Source organism: Passer domesticus, chromosome 1 (genome assembly GCF_036417665.1).
Source record: "Passer domesticus isolate bPasDom1 chromosome 1, bPasDom1.hap1, whole genome shotgun sequence".
Classification (NCBI taxonomy): Eukaryota; Metazoa; Chordata; class Aves; order Passeriformes; family Passeridae; genus Passer; species Passer domesticus.
In genome coordinates, this window is record NC_087474.1 from 3,220,188 (window position 1) to 3,241,109 (window position 20,922).

At 44.5% G+C, this 20,922-nt stretch overlaps 1 protein-coding gene across 1 annotated transcript in view; it reads left to right on the forward strand.

Annotated features, from left to right (window-relative positions):
• The first annotated feature begins 2,321 nt into the window (after nucleotides 1–2,321).
• Nucleotides 2,322–20,922, forward strand: part of CRHR2 (corticotropin releasing hormone receptor 2) — a 141,808-nt gene continuing 123,207 nt past the window's right edge. The window contains exons 1-2 of the mRNA XM_064421737.1: nucleotides 2,322–2,822; nucleotides 16,464–16,557. Coding sequence (XP_064277807.1) covers nucleotides 2,757–2,822; nucleotides 16,464–16,557 — 160 coding nt within the window. The 5' untranslated portion in view covers nucleotides 2,322–2,756. The remainder of the gene's footprint in view (nucleotides 2,823–16,463; nucleotides 16,558–20,922) is intronic.

Below are 20,922 nucleotides of genomic sequence, written 5' to 3' on the forward strand. Positions count from 1 at the left end.
GGCACTTGATGTGTGTGCACAGGCAGCTCCAGGCCTCTTTTACCCATTCCCATGAGTGCATGGAATCCTGTCACGTGTGAGTTTCCAGTCCCGGAGGTGGATGTTTAAATGCAATAAAAAATTGGGCTGGATTTATTCTTCCCTTTTGCATTTTCATGAACGAACTCATCTTAATTGGAAGCATGCAACTTTGGGATATGGCTTTGTTTTCTTTTAATAATGAAAGGAAACAAATGCTGGTGTGCAACAGGCAGAAAAGGGAAAACTAGGCAAGCTTAAATATTTACATGTATTCAAACTGTTGAATAACCAGAGGAAAAGGGAAAATAATGCTGCTTTGTGAGAGCTTTTGCCAGTCTCTTAGAAGGATTCCAAGTTTTCTAGTGTATATAAGTGCCCATCTCCTTGCTGTGATGTTCATGCTGTCATAAATAAGATTCCTGGAGGAAATTAGGAATGTGAGTGTTGTTGTAGGTGTTTTAGAGAGTGTCAGAGGCTGTTTGATGCCTTTCTGAGCAAATGTCAAAAAGCAAAATAATTCAGCAAGGCCTTAAAGGAAGATGTCCAGGTATTTCTGCATCTGAGTAAGGCTTGCTAAGCTTTTGCAAACCCTGAGAATTTGCTGGAAGTCTTTCCTCTGTGCCACTATGGCCTTTACACCAATTGATTTTGATTTAAAAAACTCCAGCAAACAACAAGGAGGGTTGTAGAAAAGCACTGTCTTGGAGAAGAAATAAGAAAAGGCTCCATCTCCCTGAAAGAAACAGCTGGCAACAGGTGACTACACAGGCAGGGTATGGCACTGCTCCCTGAGGAAATCCAGCTGGGCTGGGAGTGAGCTGGTGCTGTCTGCTCCTGCCCCAGAACTGTGACTGAGAGCTGTGTGCCTCAGGACACAGCTGGCCTTTTGGGGACAGTCCCAGCTGCAGCTGGGGCAAGGTTCTGACTGTGATTCACACACAGCTGGCTGTCCTCTGGGCAGATGGGGTGGAGCAGAAGGGAAAATAATCTTGTTAGGCTCATTGCTGGCACCGGGAATCCCAGGGCTTGGTCTGATGCCCACACCTAACAATGCCACAGACACATCCATTGTATGGAGAGGCCAACTGGACATGGAGAGCAGGGAGTGATAACTCTGCTAGACCCAGGAACTGGGCTCCAACAGGGCCAGGCATCCAAAGCTGTAAGATTCCAATTCCCTGATCATCAACATGCACCCCAGAGCAACCAGAGGGCCAGAAGGCCAGAAGCTCCTTGGGCAAGTCAGCAGGAAGATGAGGGGTGAGCTCACTCTACACAGGGATCTAGCCTGGCAAGTATCTGTAGTTAAGAGCAGGACAAATGTCTTTTGTTTCAGAAACCAAGTGCACAAGGGTCAGACAGGCAGGTTTGGGGTTGCCTGGATAGAAGAGTGTACATGCATTGGGGAGTCCTAAAAGGCTTGGGGGGGAAAGGGCTTCTCATGGCAGCTGGGAATAGCAGAGGAGGTGCCCCAGAGCCTTTTGGAAAGGTGTGCTGATGAATTTGGTGACCAATAAGCCAGAACCTTTTTGGCCTGGGGTACAGAGGGAGATGGGAGATTTGCTTCTCATTATCTTTGAGGTGGAGATCCTCATCACACCTGGTAATGTTGCATGTTGGGCTTGAGGGGTGTCCTGTTACTCTTGGAGAACAGGCAGGTGGTTCAGAGTGCACAATGTAAGGAAGGATTCTTCCTTTCCTTCCCAAGCTTGTAGGCTGACACAGAATCACAGAAAGACTTGGGTTGGAACAAACCTTTAAGATCATCCAGTTGCAACCATCCTGCCATGTGCAGGGACACCTTCCACTATCCCAGGTTGTTCCAAGCCCTGTCCAACCTGCCCTTGGACACATCCAGGGAGGGGGCAGCCACAACTTCTCTGGACAACCTGTGCCAGGTCCTTGCCACCCTCACAGGGAAGGATTTCTTCCTGGTATCTGATCTAAACTTTTAGCTTAAAAAGCATCCTATCGCTATGTGCTCAAGCAAAGAGTTGCTCTCCTTCTTTTTATAAAACACCTCTGCACACTGTGCACACAATGCAGTTTCTACCTGGGCGCTGGGGGAAGCCTGTTGCTCCTTAAAGTTTTCAGGCAGCGCAGTTAACATTTTACCTAATTCCTGGCAGAATGGAGTGGTGCTGAAGGGATTATTAATGTTACTGGGGGGCTGTACCCATTGCATCTAATTTTGGAAAATGATCCCCACTGCGCCCAGAGCCTGGGCAGGGAGAATCCTCTTGCTCCTGGACACTTTGGCGGCAGTGGAACTTCCAGCGTACGGGAGGGTGGAGGAGGATCCCCGTTATTTCTGGAAGCTGGTGGGGAAGAGGGCTCTCCATCACCCAGCGCCCGGCGCGGGGGCTCCCCACGGCCGCTGCCCGAGTGAGGGAGGCGCGGCCCCGCTCCCGGCCAGCGCCCGATGGAGGGGGGAGCCCCTCTGGCGCTCGGAGCCGGGGCACAGCACGGTCTCCCTCGCCTCGGGAGGCTGTGAGGGTCGCGCTCCCCCGGGGGCCCCCCGCCGCCTCCATCCCCGAGGAATCCTGGGCGGAGGGCGGGCTCGGCTCCCCCCTTCTCCCTCCCTCCCTGCCGGGGGTTTGCTCTGGGACGCGGCGGCAGCGCCGTGCTCGGCTCCGGGACGGCGGGCAGGGGTCAAGGGCAGCAGGCGGGGGGCGATGCCGGCGCCGGGGCAGCGCCGAGGGTCCGGCTGAGCCCCGGGCACCCCCCGAGCCCTCATGGCAGGGCCGGCGCCTCAGCGCAGCCTCCCCGCGGCAGCGGCCGCCGCGCTCCTGCTCCTGCCCGTAAGTGCCGGGGACGGGAACGGGGCGGGGGGTGCGGGACAGGGACAGGGACAAGGACCGGGACAGGGACAGGGAGGGAGCGGGGGGGACGCCCCACGGCCGCGGGGCAGCCCCGGGCGCTCGGGGCTCCGTGCGGGGACCGTGCCCCGCGCCCTCGCAGGTGCGTGCCCGGCTCTGGGGCACCTCGGGCAGGCACCGCTCCCTGCCAGGTGCTGCTCGGGGATCCGTCCGTCCCCGTGGCCCTTTCCTGCTCCATCACGGGTGCTCTCGCAGACACACTCTGCCCGCTCACCTCTGGAGCGAGTCCGTGCGCCCTTTTTAGTGCCCCTGCCCTGTGAAGCAGCCACCTTGGCTCGCCAGAAGAGGTCCCAGCACAGGGACCCGCTGGGGCGGCAGCTCCTCGCCCCAGCGGGAAGGGGTTTTCCGGCCGTCTCCTCGCTCCCTGGCGGTGCCCGCTGTCCCCGGCCCCTGTCCCGGTGCCTCTCCTGGCCCCATGTGCTCCAGCAGCGATCGCAGTCAGGGGTGGCGATGGGCAGGGCTCAGCCCACGCACCCCGCCAGGCACTTGCTCCGAGTTGCTCCGAGAGAAACCCGCAGGAAGCTTTTCCGCGTGGTCCTTCTCCATCACCAGCATCCCCCTGGGAGATGCTGGGATGAGGTGGAGATCAGGTTGGCCTCTGTCGGACTGGACTTCAAAAGCTTTCCCGGTGCTTTTTGGTGGTTTGCTTGTTTTGAGACGGTTTCAGGTGTGGTTAAGGCAGACTTGAAAAGAAAATGTGAGAGGTTAAGCAGCTTTGAACCTGTGCAGAATTTGTAAAGGCTGTTCCCACAGCTTTAAAAAAGTGTCAGTGACCCTTCTGAACCGCAGTGTAATTGGTCTATCTTTAACATTTCCTTAGATAAAGAAAGAGAATCTGTTCTCTTTCCCTAAGTTCTGTCTATTTTTATTTGGTATGGGTTTTGTTTGTTTGTAGGGTTTTGTTTGTTTATTTTGGGGGTTTGTTTGTTTTTTTCTCCCCTCTCTAATTTAGAAAGAAAAAGAAAAGCCAGGTCAACAACAGGCTTCAGAGACAAGCAACAATTTAATTTTTTTTTTCCACAGTAGCTTTCTTAGAAGTGAGAGAATACTTTCTCACCTCCGTCAGTGTCAGGTTTTTTTTATCCTCAAAAGAAGGAAGAGATCAGTGCACATGGGATCACAGTGGCATGGGTCTGCACACTTGCTGTTTTCAACCCCAAACCACTTCTTCCTGATCTTTGTTTCTTAGTCTCTTTTTTTCTCCCAGTCTGTGTTTTCTCTTATTGATTTATTTTGGTCCATAAAAATATCTCAGTTTGTCTTTAGAGTGTGGGACTTGTCAGTGATGTTATCAGAAGTACTCAGGTACTGAGTATTTTGCCAGACTAATCCATTCTCAGTGAATCAAGAAATGTTATGTGTTTCCTCTGTGACTATAATTTATGGATTTTCCAGGCTCCCAGTTCTGCTGCAACTTTGCATTTGAATTATTTCTGCAAATTTTGGTAGTTGTGCTGCTGCTTTAAAAACAGAACTGCCTCAAAAGAAAGGGAGGAGAAAAGGTAGATTATCAAAAAGTGAGGTTTCCATAAAATGTGTTTAGTCCAAGAAATGTGAACTCTGAGTGTATTCTGTGTGTTTTTATAGAGGAGCTTGTTTGGTTGGAACATGCTGGTGTCTGACGGGGGCTCGTGTTCACCTGTGTGGGAAATAACCTTTAGAATCTTCAGAACAGCTTTGGCTGCTCCAGCTGTAGCAGAAGCTTTTGCTGCTCCTTTGGGGAGTGTTTTAATCCCTGAATGTTGTCAGTAAATCTGGATCTCTGCTTTCCAGCTGGAGGGAACTTTGCACCAAGAAGCTTAAGAGCAGTGTTTTAAAACTTGGGCTCAAAGCCAAAGCTCTTAAGTTCTTGTTTAACTTGAAAACAGTTGAAAGTGGACTCAAAGTCAGTGACTTTATCCACATTTGTGGATTTGAGGAAAATAGCTGCTTGTGGGAGCAGGCCCTTCCCCAGTTAAGGGAGTTTAAGTTTTCACAGCAGCCGAGCAATTGTGTTTTATGGGAGCTGCAGGTTTGCAACGCCCACAAGATGAGGCAACTTTCTGGTACAGAATTAGATCTGGCTCATGAAAATGCTGGTGCAAATGACCTGACAGATTTCACAGGGCTGGTCAGCAAAAGGGTGAAGACTTGAACTGAGATTTATGTTCTCTTAAAGGAGTTCTGGATGTATGATGCACTTGAAAACACATTTAACTGAATGTGGGAAACAAAAAACAAACCATAAAATGAAGGGAAATGAGTCTTATGACATTTTTATATAAAGACCTTGCTAAGTTCAGGTAGTTTGGAAAGGGGGGGATTATTCATCAAAACGAAAAGCAAAGCTTGCTATCATTTATTTGTTCTCCTGGAGCTGTTAAAAGAGCTGGGGCAGTGTTAGTGAATCAGCCAGTGATGACAAGTTAAATGGTATTCCTGGTCTGAAGCTGCCAAAATTCAGCCCTATTGTGAATTAATGCAGCATAAACATCTCATCAGGAGAAGCCTTTCCTGGGGCAGCACTTTGTCAGGGTTTAGTTTGTAACCATCCCATGGCAATTATTGGATGCTGGAGGGAGGTGGCTGTGTCCTGGTGTTGGCTGGCTGTATGTAGTTTTGCCGTAAAACATTTCAGTGATGATGCTCATCCCTGCCCTTAGCCAGCAAGAAAGCAGCTTTAGCTTTTGTGCATATAAGGCATCTGCTTACATATTATTATCCTGTCAAGAGCAGAGGAAAAGCTGTGATCAAGTTCTCTAAACTCTGTGACCTTCATATTCCAACCAGAGCGTGATTGTGGAGGAAGAGAGAGCTGGGATCTCTTTGCAGCCTGTGCTTTATCAGGTGCAGAATTTTAATTTCAGCCTCACAGGTTCTAACTCCACTGCTACATCAATATCTCCAGAAGAGCTCTTCAGCCTTCAGAAAAAAATGCCAGGGAGTGACTTGTGCTCATGTGACTGAGCTCCTTCAGCATCTAAACCAGGGAGATGCTGCACAGACTGAGCACGGAGCTGGTCCATGGTGCTCCCTAGCTCCCAGGTCACTCCCAGGAACTGTGTGAGATCCCACCAGGTTGCTTGGGGCAGCAATGTGGGCAGGAGCCATTCTAAAAATTGAACAGTCGGAGTGATTAAGGACTTAGAACAGACCTTTGCACTGCTTGATTTGTTGGCTTAGATAGAGAGTGCTGTGCTGCCATCACTCTGGGCTCGCTCCAGGGAGGGGTTTTCCTCTAAGACCAACTCTTCATTGCTTTGAATTTGGTGATCAGCTCTTGTGTCAGGGATTCCTGCGAGTTCCTGCTGCTGATGTGCTGAACTGAGAGATCCACCACGAGAAAAACGGGGTAGCGGATGATACGGATTTATTAAGGATGCGTTTTCCTGTTTTCTTTTTATTTTCATTTTGCCCTATATATTAGTAAACCAAATATTTTTAAAATATTGTATTAGAACGAACATTTGCACATTTCTATATTCTTTTAATAGTTCTGCAGATCTTTTTTTTGGGGGAGAGGGGGAGGTGAGGAAATGTGGGTGGTAACAACAAGCTGCACATGCTGCTGAATCTGTTCCTTTGTAGTTTATATCACTTTCAGGTTTTGCAGCACTGCAAACCCAAAAAGGAGATTTAGGGGAAAGCTGATTTACTCTAGATTAAAAGTTTATCCAGCAGATGACTTTTTTGCAGGAATTTTCTTTTCCACACCATGTCTATAAATTGCAACAGATCGTGCCCATGTCCTTATTTTTTTTGTAATTTACACCACTTTTAATCCCAAATGTAGTCTGCTCTTCCTTAAAGTGCAAACATTAACTGTTGGATGTAAAGCTGGAGCTGTCCAGCGAGCCCCTCTCACCTCCCTGCCTCATGTGGATACTCAGTGGCCTGTGTTACAGCATTGCATAAACATTGTCTTTGCCTCCTTATCATTCTGTTCATGACAACTAAACTCTTTGTGATGCTTTGCTTCATCAAACTATTGATACAGAAATGCTTTCTTTTACTAATAATTCTTTCAATTTTAACAGCTTTGAAGGTAGCTGTATTTGATTTAAGTTGGCAAGTGTTGGGTAAAGTATTTTAATTTTCCTCTCTGAGAAGTTGTATAAATTTGGCTGTGGTCCTTGCTACAAGAGAAGACACATAGAAAGTAGATCAGTCAACAGCCAGAGCTGTCCTTCAGGTGACTGTCTGCTTGAATCTCGTCAGTCACGTCCAAATACATGAAAATTTCATTTCCAGTTCGTGGTGCCAGCGTGGGGATGTTTGTGGGATGCCCCCTGCAATGCTCTTTGACAAAGAGCATGTTCTGTGGTAAGCACTGCTCAGCTCCCTGGCTCTGGGCTCATCTGCGTTGGCTTTCACGAGCAGATGTTCTGCTGGGTCTTCTCAAAGGCTGGTCCTTCTGGCTGTGGAAGAGAAAGAGAAAAGCACCTCACAGAGATGAATTCCAGTGTCCTGTTCTGACCTCTGACTCCCAAATCCCTCCTTGCTGTGCAGAGGAGGCAATGTTGAGAGCCAGGTGCTGGGAGTGTGCTGCTCCTTCCCCAGCTGTGGTGTGGAGAACTTGGAATCTGCCTCTCCAAACATCCCTTAAGCCTCATGTGCCTGCACAGAAACTCAGCATGTTTTCACTAAATAAGAAGGAAAATCCATTAGATAATTCAAGAGCTGAAAAGTACTTCTTCCACAGAGCTATATAAAAAAATGAAGCTAATTAAACGAAGCCAATTAAAGCTCTATAAACTTTTGCATAACGCTGGCTGAGTAATTGTCCACTCTGACTTGTGTATGCCGGGAGAGTAAATAGTGAGTAATGCAGATGGAGATTAAAATACATTAGCTGTCCTCACTGCAATGCTAAACCCTTGCCCTGGTAATAGTAGCTGAAGTGCCAGAGGGCTGGAGAGGAGCTGCTGCTTCCCAGGCCTGGGGGATAATCCCTGTTGCTGTTCCCCACCTCCCTGGGATGTGGGAGAGCTGCTCAGTGCTTTACTCTGCACTGCCATGGTTTGGGAGGTGCTGCTCTGGCTTTTCCAGCTCAAAGGAAGGAGGAAAGGAGGCAAAAGGGAAGGGAAGGAAGTGTGCTGACGGGCCTGAACAGGTTTCCTGTGGGGCTGCCAGCCAGGCTCTGCTCGCTGAGGTATCGATTCCCTTTGAGTGGCAGGAGCAGATCCCAGGCCAGGGCATGGCTTGGGTTTCAGGGGGCCAGCAGAGGCTCCTGAGCCACGCCAGGGCTGTGCTGGGCACTGTGGCCATCGCAGCTCTTCCTTTGCTCTTGCTTGTTTTGTGAGCAGACATCCCTGCCAGGGACCAGGCTGCTCCTTCTGCCATCAATTGGCTCCTTCAGAGCAGAGAGGGAGCCCACGGTGTCCCTCTGGCTGCTGAGAATGGTGTCTCAAAGCTCAGGAAGGTATTTTGACCAGGTGTGCTTCCAGTCAGATGAACTGAGGATTTTTCCTCATCCTGCCTCAAAACTCACCTGCTGGGAGATCAGCTGTTCATGCTGTCTTGAACTTGAGACACTTTCCAAAGTGTAAGAATCCCCTACTTTATCAAAAGAAGTGTCTTCATGAGGATTTTGAAGTCTTGTCAGACTTGCAGTATTTCTTTCCTTCACAAAGAAAAAAAAAAGGATTAAAAGAAAATTTTATCTTTAAATACAGTAATAATTTTAAAATGTCTTTTCATACTATCTGGCATAATATTTCAATTATAATTGTGTGAACACAGTAAAAAAATCTTAGAAACATGAGTGAGAGAAACCTCAAAGCCTCTGGATTGCTGATTATTGTTCAGGATATGGTCTGTAAGCTGTTTACTGCATTGCCCATTGAAAGGTTTGGGGAATAATTGTTATCTGTGATTCTTTTTACCATCGGGGCTATAGATCATATAGAATCAAGGAATGAAAAAATAATTTGTGCTGGAAGGGATTGCCAGAAGGCAGGGTTAATTCCAAAACCAAATCGTTCTCATCCCGTTCAGCTGTGAAAATCTGCAAAGATGGAGCTCTCACAACATCTCTGGAATGTCTTTTTACACCATCTCTTTTCTGATGCTCAGTCGTTGTCATGGTGCAAAATTTTTTCTTTATGTTCTGTGAGATTTTCCCTCCCTTCCATTTGTGAATGATGCCTGTCTTGATGCTTTGCTGTCAGCTCCTGAGAGGAATCTGACTCCTCAGAGGAGAGTCTGTGATTCCCCTTCAGGTAGTGAAAGATAATTCCAGACCTGGAGTTAAATTTCACTGTAATACTTGGTTTTCAAATCTAGAAGTGGGCTCCAGCCCAAGAATTAGCAGTTTAAGGAAGGATGGAGAGAAAGTTCACTGCTGGTACCCAGTGCCACCTCACTGGCTCATTTTTAAATCCCTGTCAGGAAATCTTGGGTCTGAGGAACATTTTGTGGAGGATACAGAGCTGACATTCCATGGGAAGCTGAGCAGATATCTTCAGCTGATAAAGTCTTGATCCAGATGGACTTCTTATCTTTTTCAGATGGAAGAGACCTGAAAAACAAAGATTAGGAGCTCAGATTTGTTGAGCTGGAGCTGGGAGAGGTGGCTTTGGAAGTGTAGTGGCAGTGGTGACAGTAGATGGGTGAATGATCCTCGCAGAGGCTCTGCGTGTAGATAAAGGTTAGATGAGGGAGGTATTGGCATTCACTTGGGTAAATATGACTTTTAAACTTGAGCTGCTCTGGATTCCCTGAGTGTTTTGTCTCCAGTACATGATTACCTCACCCTGGAGTCCATGTTTAAATCAGAAGTGATGGATTGACAGTGATTCCTTCCTCCACTGAGCACTGGGGAGCCTGAAGCAAAGGCTGCTGGAATAGGGGGGTGAGGTGAATCACACTGGAGCTGCTGAGAGGATTCACAGGAATGGGAATTGGGTAGGGAAAAAATAACTCACAGACCTAAGGAGAGGGCAGACATGAAGGCAGGAGAGCCCTCAGGGGCTTGCTCCCCTTCCAGGCTCTGAATATGATACCCACAGGTGTGGGGAATGACCAACAAAATTCTTCAAGGACGTGAGATTGAAAAGTCTTTCCATGAAACAATTTTATTTCAGGAGAGCTGCAGCTTGTGATTCAAATGCAGTTGTGCTCATTTTTAACATCTCAGGTTGCTTTGGAAGGACTTGGAGACCTGGTTGGACAACTCCAGCCCATGGGTGGCCTAAGCCAGGTTTGGTTTGCATCTCATGACTCAGAAAATCCCTCAGCACCTGCGTGGATGAAGAGCCTCCCCTCTAAAAGCTGCTTCAGCAGAGCATGTAGGCAGTGCGCACTGAAGGCAGATCTCCAAGTTTCAAAGACAACAGTGAAGTTCAGTGGTGGGTTCAGTGTAGCAGGTGCTCAAGGGTTTGTTGGTTTTTTTTTTTAATTTATTTTTGCATAAAGATTGATTTAATTTCATGCCTTAAAACTGAGCATGTGTTCAGTTGCTTTATTGAGCTGGGGTCCTAATTCCCATTCCATGAAAACTTTTAGTCTCTTTCCAGACTTCCTGGAAGAGCTGCAGAATACATCTGGCCTCTAAGATCATGGAGCAGTGTCTCCTGGAGCATTCAGTGTTCTCTAGAAAGTAGCAATGTTTCATGTGGCCACTTGGATTAACTCAGGGGGAGTTTAAAGAGCTGAAGGATGACTTGAAAAGGAGCCTATTTTTCTTGAACTGTGCTCAGAGTCTTTCCCTTTACTGCAACCTTAGCTGGCTCACGTTTCAGGTTGCAGGCTCCTGTGAAAACTTGTATTTAGACTTTCTATCCCAAATGGAAATTATTTTTCTGGTGAAGCCAAGCCAAACAATTGTACACTGCCAAGTGCTGCTGCGCGAGCGATTTTAAGTTACTGTGCTGAGAAAGGCCAAAAGCATCTTGATGCAGAGGGCTGACCTTTTTGGTTCTCCAAAAAACAAATTGTTTCCAATACACTGGCCCTCTGACTATTCTTTAATAAGCATCTCTTTCAGATGCATCTTGTGGATGAAGTAACCACATGGCAGTGGATATAAATCCATCCTGGCCACTTGTGAGGATGACTTTTCCCTCCTCTGCTGTGCTAATCTCTGTTTTTGTTCTGGAAGTAGCAGCTTTCACTCTTCTGATTGTGCATATTTCTTCAGGTGATTAGTAGTCAGCAAATATCCCAGCTCTCCTCATTCTCTCCTATGTCTTGCTCTCTCTTAGAAGGAAAGAGCTTCTCAGATGAACACTGGCATTTTTTATAAGAGCATTCCAAGGAATATCTGGTGTTTTTTTCCCCAAAGCATCTGTTTCCCCACACCAGTGATGTAGAACTTGCCAGATGCCCACCTGCCCTGGAAACTGTTCCAACAGAGGATGGATTTTGTCAAGGAAGTGTGAGATTCACTTTGATTTTGCTGAGTTGAACTCTTTCACTAATTACATTTTCATTGTGAAGTTAGATGCCTGTGTATCCCTAAAATGAGCTTCTCTGCACACAGACTAAAAGTTTTTGCTTTTAATTGGGCCACTGTTCTGAGCATGTCCATCCCAGAAGCTGGGGTGAGAACTCAGTCTCATTGTGGAGATGGAGTGAATTTATTTGCATTGCCTAATTGAAGAACTAAAAATTAAATGCAGGTTTCCCTTTTCTCTCACACTCTTTTTTTTCTTTTTTTGCCCTGAGTTCTGAGGCAAAGCTGTTAAACAGCAGCTTTTCTGTGTGCTGAAGACAGTTTTGCTGCAGTTTTGATGTTGAAACGAGGTAGCACTTTCAGCCTCAGATGTTTTAAAGAAACACATGGGAAAAGCTGGAGTCTTAAGGGCAGTGGAGGCTCCCAGAGATGAAAGGTAGGAAGAAGCATCTTCCTGACCTGATCCATGCCACTGCCAGAGGTGGTTTCTCAGCAGTGGAAAATGCTTTGGCTTTATAGGGAGCACAGTGGATAGTGCAGGGTGAGACTTTGTGTGGCAAAGAAGACATGAGATGGACCCTTCTCCTGTCAGCTGTGCACTGAGCACATTTTATGTTAATGACTCCACATTTTCCCATGCTGGAAGGTCACTTCATCTTGCTCAGTAAAAGAAAGAGCCCAGATGATTAAATAAGATGTTGATGTGCTCGTGTCTTCTGCAGCCATCATCTCTAGGAATGTTTTGACCTCTCCTTTTCTATGTAGTGTCTAAAGAAAATTTAGGAAGGATGCATCTAAGTGATTCTGTCTTTATAGTGAAGAAGACCTGGTCAGTGGAGGTCATTCCAATTAAAAGATTTAAAATACTGCAGATGAACTGCATCTGGAAAATTCCTGCTTCTCTTCCTGAATTCCAAAGGAATCCCTGTGTGATCAGCTCAGCTGCTGCTCTCTGTTTTGAAGTCTAAGCTATCCAATACAAATCCCACTGCTTTTCTGGGAGTGGCTTTCTGCTGAGCTGCTGTTGCACTTCCATGGGATGGATTTCTCTGGGACCTTGGGAGTACTAGAAACTACATTTTTTTAGAAGAGTTTTTGCTCTGTTGCTTTGAGGCTCTGTCAGATGTCAGCGCCTCTCAGCATGCCACCAGCAGATGTTTGACAGGGAGGCCTAACAACTGGTTTTTTATTAGAGCTCTGCAGTATGGCATCTGGGAATTCTTGTGTGAGGATGGGAAAGGAGAGTGTGTGCATCTGTCCATGTGTGGCAGCACCCACTGCCTCCAAACTCACCTCCACATTGGCAGGGGGTGTTCCACTGTTGTGGGTCATCCTTTCCTCTTCAGTCCTTCCCTTCAGCTTGCATTCCTGATGACTTCACCCATGCTGCTGCTGTGAAATATTTAAATTTACCAGATGGTCCTTTGTGTCTCTGTGGTAGCCCCATGCCTGTGTTGACATTTTTGGATCCTATCCGTGGCTTTGGGGGCTGGTTTATATTCCAAAGCCATTCTTTTGTATTCCTGTAGCCCCTTCTTCGATGTTTGAGAGGAGAGAACTTCTCCCATCCAGGTGAATTTTACAGCACTGGTGTACATTTGGTTTTACATTTCTATATTGCTCCATAGTGGAACTCAGTACTTCAAACTAGGACACTTGGTTAATTCTTCTTAAAATTAAGTTAAAAATCCTCTCTAAGCTGGATTAAATAGCCACAAATCCTGGTGGGAACTGTGAGTAGGCAACTCTTGTGTCTCACAGTTATGTCCTCTGACAGAGATAAAGATCTTTCATGAATTAATGAAGAGTAGTGACCATGTCCAAGGGGAAATGCTGAGTAAAATGCCCATTGGAGTGGCAGACTGTGCCACACCAGAGCAAGTCATCCTTTTCCCAAAGTCCTCTCAGATGTGAATGGGAAGTAGACCAAAGCCTGTGTAATTTTATTTTATTTTTTTTTGAACACTCAAGAGCTGAACTGCTCTTAGATGGTGTCCCTGCTTTAGAAAGTAAAGGATTCATTTTCACCTCAATCTTTGGCTTAGCAAGTTAGTTTTATTTGTTCATAAATGTTCACAGTGGCTCAGAGGAATTAAGTTGGACATTTCTGTGCATGATTTAGGTAAATTTTCAGGACAAAAAAGAACTGATTTGACGGGCAGAGGTTATGGAATAGCTGTTTTAAGAGAAATGCAGTTTAAGTAAAGTCATGCATTAGTGACCCAAAGCAATTATTTCTGTACTTCAGAATATAATTTCTGTGCAGTCATGGGCTCAGTTGTTTATCTTTACAATTCTACATTGCTGAAATGTTTCTCTTTCTTTGTTTTGCTGTTTTTTTATCATTGTAAGAGGGGCTTTTCAAGGCTGACCTAGAACAGAGGCTGGACAGAGCTAAAGAATAAAGCAGGGATTTATTCAAAGGATCTCCTCCATGGATCCACCTTGGGCAGCACCAGAGCCCAGCCAGGGCTGCACCCAAGATGAGCCCAAATGGTCCCAAAATGCACGAGCGCTGCCGGGGTCTCTCCCTGGGCTCAGCTCTGCTCCATGTGCACATTGCAGTTCAGTGTCCAATCCCAGCTGCAGCCCCTGCAGTCCCATCCTGCTTGTTTTTCTCTCTGCAGCCCACGGGGTTTGTGCTCTTGGGCTGAGATTTGGATCATTTGTCCTTGGTGCCCAGCTGGAGCAGGAATTGTTTTGTCTCCCTGCTCTGTGCACAGAGCTCACCATCCCTTTATGTGAAGCCCAGACCCACACAATGAAGCAGCACAGAATCTGAAAAATATAAAAGCTAAAAACTGAGGCATCATTTGGGTTTGTCTGCTTTAAATACAATTTAAAAAAAAAAAAGTTTTGCACACAGCAAAGCAGTTGACTGTGGTTAGCGGAGAGAAAATGAAACCAAAAGTAACATAATATGTGGAAGGCACTTTTCCCCCTAGCCAAATTAACCTGAGCTGACCCTAAGGCAAATGTGACATTTAACCTTTCCTATTCCTGCCCAGGCTGTGCTGAGCTTGACCTCTGTCTGTTCTTTCCCATCGTCCTGGGGAGGGCACAGCTGAACACGCGGCGTATTTACAGTACAGGGCGATGGCTTGAGTTTCTTCTTTGAAGTGAGGCAGTGCTTGGGCCTGGGAATGGCAGAGGGGTGAGGGATGGAGGGGAAGAAATGCCTCTGCTGTGTCAACTCACGTGCCTGGGTCTGACATGAGACAGAGTGTGAGTTTTGGGAGCTCTGTGCCTCGGGAGGTGGAATCTGTACCTGGCTTTATCTCCCTGACCTGACCATGTATGGAGGGTTTGCTATGGAAGGCAGGAGTTTTGAGCCTCCCTCAATGTTGGAATTTGAAATGCAGGGAGATCTCAGAACTTTGGGCCTGTAAGCCAAAGTTTAGGATTAAACACAAGATTTAGACTTTAGAAAAGGCTTCCAAACTTAGGTGCTAGAAGTGAAAACATAGATTTGTAGTTTAAAGCAGAGATCTGTTAAGTAGAAGAAAGACTGAAGTTTTAGAGTACAGTACTGTAAGTTTGTGTGTTATACCATGATGAATTAAAAAAAGCTTACACGGTAGTATGACTGTCTAAAACAAAATATTTAAGAATTGGGTCAAAAGTATGTCTTTGTTAGTAGTGTTATATTAATAAATCTTTAAAAGGTCTTTTAACTAGAAGTCTTGGGACTTTTTGAGTTATGTGGTGAAGATGTGATCTGAGCTCACCTTTCCTATCTGTGTAAAAGATAAGAAAAATAAATCACGTTATCTGAAACAACTTAGAAGACCTGTCTCTAACTCATTCAAAATTCTTCACAAATCCTCACACCTGGAGGAGAAAACTGCCATTTAATGGAGTTTGTATGAAAAGAATGAAGTCTGGGAAAGGCTTTCTGTTTGTACTTCAATACTTCCTATTTTATAAAATAACAGCAAAGTGAGAAATTGGTAGAAAAAGGTGCTGTACAAAGAACAGTTGTTCTTTAGACACCAACATAACATTGCTGATGGATTCTATTGTCATGAGCATTTACCCTCCTTTTTATTAAGTGACAGAGAATTCAGTGACATAAAATGGGTTCCTCAATCACTTAACACACCTTAGAGCACTGAAATATAATATCAGCCTTCAAGGAGTAGGGTTGTTTCCCTGAGTAAATGCTGCTGAATTGTGTTGGAGTCATTCTGTGTAAACAGAAAAGCAAAGGCATTTTGTGTGTTACCATGGCTTTATATCCCCCTCAGAAAGATTTTCAGTCAGAAAGATTTTGTTTCATAGATTGAAAATGGAATTCTCTGTCATTCATTTGTCACTCCTGAATTTTCCTGCCATGTTTCATTCTGCCTTTCTTAAAGGACTTTCCAAGAGCTTCTCTTGCTCCAAGCAGGATCCCAACTTGACTCTGTATTTTGATGTACAACTTTATGGGCTTCTCTCCTCTGTCTGCACTGGGCGCTTTATTTTGAGTGTGAAAATTAAAATATCCCTGTTGATTTTCAACTCTATTTCCTAAATTTTACTTGGGGGTGTACTGTTACCTTGTACTGAACCTGCAGCTTTCTCAAAGTGCCCATGTTGGCATTGCTGCTCTTTCTCACTGTTATTTGCCCTCAGTAGAAGGCTCAGCCTTGAATGCTGAGGGTCAGAAACTTGTGTGTGTTCCATTGGCTAAAAAGAGCCACAGGACACCTTACAGGGATGCCAAATTATCCTATGTATTCCATGGAAACACCTTCTTCAAGCCCTCTGAACTGCCCTTTGCCAGTTGCTGTATCTCTTGAATGTGCAAGGATCTTTGGCACCCACATAACAATTAAAAGTTCACTGAAAAAATCAACACATGATCTTTAATAGGATGTGATTCAGCTCTGCTTAATTCAGGCATCTACTTTCAGGTGAGACAGAGTGGATCCTGAGCTTTGTTGAAGGCAGTGAGCAGCTCCCACCAGGAGAAATCCAGAATAGGTGGTTAATTTGCAGTTTCCTGTATTAGTCAGGTGAATTCCATGTGATGCCCTGGAGCCAAGCAAGTACAACCACACACCTTCTATGTCAGGGGGTGTTTGTACCTGAGTAAATCATGAGTGGGAACTGCTCTGAGACTGCTGGGGCTTGTTGTACTCAAGAATGAAGAAATCTGTTCTAGGCTGCTGCTTTACCTGCTTGGTTTCTTTCTGTTTACACAGATAGTTCTCCACTGTGAATCCTCTGTGAACCTGCCCTTGTCTGTGCTGCTGGAAAAGTACTGCGAAGCTTTGTCAGCCCGCACCAATGTCACAGGTATTTATTCCTCCACTTCTTGGTGGCTTCTTGTTACTGGAGGATCCATTTTCAAAGTGTCCTTGCTGCAGGAACATCTTTTCCTGCTGAGGTAAACATACTGTCTCTAGCCTTGGTTTTTCCTTGGTGCAGTGGTGTGACAAGGAAGGAGAACTTGGAATTTTACTCACCTGGAGAATTCTACACACCTGGAGTGGTTCCTTTCAGGGGAACTACTGACAGATTCTTCTCGTAGTTTAATGTCTTGAATTTGCTGTACTTACTGACTGATGTGATAGTTGAACATTAGTATAGTTGAAGTGTCTTCTCCATTTATCCAGACCATTTTTAGAAGCAGGGCAAAGCACTTGTCTCTTGGCTAAAATACACCAGAACAAAAATGATGCTGTAAGAGATGTGAAACTTGTTCCAGCTTTGTTTCAGAAGTGGGAGAAGCACGCTCAGAGCCACTCCTCTCCAGCGTGACTTGGGGGTGTGTGCTGCAATGAATGGTGCTTCTGGGGGAAAAACTGCATTTCTTCCCTTCCTCTTCACTTTCTTTCTCCCCCTGGTGAATATTTGTGGAGGGAAGAGCTTAAAATATAATGTAGATATTATCATTCAGCCAGTTCTCCATCCCTGGGAAACAGCAAAGGAAACGAGGCTCAGGGAATTAAAATCTTTCTGTAAAATATGTTGGATCAATGATGTTTTATTTTGACTTAATTCCTTAAGGACAATAAGCAGATCTAGATATCAGACTGAAGTATGAAAGTTGTGGTGCCTGAACTGCCTCTCAATTTGCATATAAATGGGTGTGTTGACCTGAGTTATGAACCTGCCCCAAGCTCTGCCCCTTGGTGCCATTGTGTTCCAGGGACCAGCTCTGCCTCCTGTAGCAGATTTGTTTACATCAGTTTAATGACCATCTATTCCATTCCTTAGCTTGAAACAAAGGGAAGATAAATGAGGTTCTATATTTGGACCTTTCTTTTAGGTGTTCTTTGCTTTTTCAATGTGTTTGTAAATATTATCGTAAAACTTGCCACTTATTCATGAAGTGTTTTTCCTTGTGCAGAGCTTCTATTTTAGGAAAAAACCCACAAATTTCACGCCAGGCTGTCTTAGAAGTCAGCAAACAATTTATTTTTCAGTTGTTGACAAAATATAATTTTCTGGGCTGTTTATGTGATGCATGAACACACGGCATATTCTCCAGTGGAGTGTGGCTACTGGAACAGAATTTTAATGGGAAAAGGGAAGAGTGAAGCTACAGAAGCCTCTCTTCTATTCCAGTATCATTATGAGGTATCACTGATCAGAGGTAAAGCAATGCTCTGAAACTAATGGAAGTTCATTTTTATAATCTAACATGCAGCTTTTATAGAACAAACTTTCTGTGATACTTTAAAATCCTGTGAACCTGTACTGTGCTTTGAGAGTGGGTTTATACAGGTAATAAACTGACTAATATAATATAACTATAAAAATATAGTTAAATATAGTAAACCCCAAATCTGCTCCATGGTCAGCCTCAGGTACAAGCATAAGGGGAACTTTGGGACACCCTGGGGACAAAAATTCACTTTTTTGCTTAGCATGAACCAATGTTCTTTTCTCGGTGTGGTGGGTCATCAACAAGAACATGGTGGTTCCCATGACCTGTTGTTTTTGTGCTCCATGAAGATTGGATCTTCCAAACAGTCTGGACTATTCAGCTATGAGCCTTCTCATTATAAATGGAGGTCTGCAATATAAACATCACCTCTTCATGGTCTGTAGAGCTCTGTTGATACAGTTAAAGGCTAAAGCATGATTTAATCCTAAATTAAAATATAAAATGGAGCAGAAGATGCTTTTTCTTTATTGGGGTCCAAGCATAATGAGCTTCTGTAACTAAGTCTGCTCTAATATTTCAATGTCCAAAATTAGGTGAGCTGTGTTGCAGCCCTCATTTTGAACCTGGTAATGACAAGGATGAGACGTGGGAACACAGGTGAGCTCCATTCAGCAGCATGGATGGAGAGAACCAGACCACAGAGCCTGAAGTGTCTGAGTCTTTCCTCTGGCTCCTCTTCTTTGACACAGTGCAGATATCATATTTTAGAAGGGAAGAAAAAAATCAAGAAAAGAAACCCAAGGAGAGCCATATTGAACAATCTTTATTTAGCTGGGAGAACAGTAAAAACATTAAGCTTTGTAATTCGTTATCTTCCCTGTTTCTTTTCCAGAAGATGCTGTTAATTAGTCCAATATGTTAATTTCCTCCTCTCATAATTACTAATTTCACCCCCAAATATGTTCACACTAAGTATCCCAAACAGATGGCATAAAATGCTTTTGAGAATGTAATGCATGGGTAATTTCACAGAATGGCTGAGAAAATGACATTGTAAATTCATTCTGAAACAATTTAAACCAAGAAATACTTTTTCAGAGTTAGAAAGCAACATAACTCATTTTCTCCTTTGGGCATTTTTTCCTTGAAAAATCCCTAGATGGCACCTTAGGATGGCTCGGATTCAGTTTTTAAGCATGATGATGTTGACAATGAGTGGTTTAGGTCATTACAGAATCACCATCAAAGCCATTAGCAGAAGTATGTTTAGCATGAATTTCTAAAAGTGTGAGTTAGCAAAGTTCAGTGTCAAGGTCCACTCTATCACTTTTTACATGGATGAATCACACAGAGGGAAATCAAGTTAGAATTGAGATAGACTGATTAACACAGAGATGAAAAATGCACAAGGATAATGCTCTGCTGAGTCATGAGGGTCAGAGCAGATCTCTCTTGCTTGTTAAATTCACTACAGAGCTGAGGTGCAGCTCAGTCCAGTCTTAGTCCCAGACCTGCTGAATGGTTTATATCTAAAGGATTACACATGTAATTAATTAGCATCACCTAAAGCACCACCATCAAATGTATCCCAGCAAAAGGTGATCTTAATAGGATGTTGTGAAAACACCAATTTACCACAGATGGAATTTTTACATGGCTTCTGAACCAGCAGCAGTCTGAGGTTTTTTCACGGTTTGTAGGTGGATTGTTGGAACTCTGGCTGCTGAGAATTTTAGACTTTCTGTGCTGACATACTCTGACCCCCAAGAGAACACTGCATTTGACCTGAGGCCATGGAGAAGCTTCCAAAATGGAATGACAGAACTGGGATTGTGGGTGTGGAGTTTGAATAGAAGAGTGTGATACCACTGGGTGGAAAACGTAAAGATTAAAGTTTTAGAAAAGAGTAATATATGTGAAGCAAGATAGAAGTTTTAAGGCAGTAGTTGGTCCTTCTTCTTCACCTTCTTCTTCATGGGTTTGGGTGGTATTTTGTGATTAGACAGAAAAGTCTTCATTGCAGGACAGAAGTGGTTAGTTATTAGGTTAAAAGTAAAAATAATTTAAGTGTAACTTCTTAATTAGATAGTTTATCCTTAAAAGACCTTGTGAAGAAAAATAGTTAGCCATTTTGTACTTTATTAGTCAAATATTGCAAAACTCATGCCTTGTAAGACTGTAATATAGATAAGGAATAATAAACATCTAAGTCTAAACATGAAATATTGTCTCGAGAGCTTCAATCCCAACATTAACAGAGGCAGAAAAGAAACCAAACACCAACAGAGGATTACAAGATTTTTAGCAGTTCCTAATCACTGACTAATTTAACATTTACAGAGGCTGTCAGTAGAATTTATTACAACTACAACAGTCAATCACAGTGCTAAGATGACAACATTCATACTACACTTTCTGTGGGTATCTAAATTTCCATCCTGGCCACAATCTGGGTAAGTAATTACTGGAATTTTAAAAATTCCAGTAACAGTGGAAGGTAAGGAGTGTTCCAAGGCTGTCAGGGAATGACTGAATATTCCCACTGTTGCTCCCCACCCAACATGGTCTCTGCTCCCACCCTGGACACACAGAAGACCTTGGTATGGGGTCAAGGGACACTTCACCATCAAACTCATTTCACAAAGGCCATGACCTAGCAGGAATTCCTGGGATCATAGAACAATCCAGAAGAGATCTGGGTCATGGGGGAAATGCACTACACCAAATGGGAAGTGTTTTTGTGTTTGTGAACCTGAAGAAAAAAGTTGTATTTAATTATTACTTCGCTTTCATATATAAGAGGAATTGGTTGAAACAGCAGAAATTTTTTTTTAGAGGATTCAGCTTAAGATGTTTCTGATGTTGTAACTTCCTGGTCTGGTTTGACTAGAATTAGTGATTTCCAGGATGAGCAGGTGGCTATAATTTTATATATCCGTGTGATACAGGCATTGAGTTACAGCTTCAATTTTTATAGGAACTTAGAGGACAGAGGTCCTCAGTTCACACTGATAATCCATGCATTGTGGAATGTTTTTGCATTATTC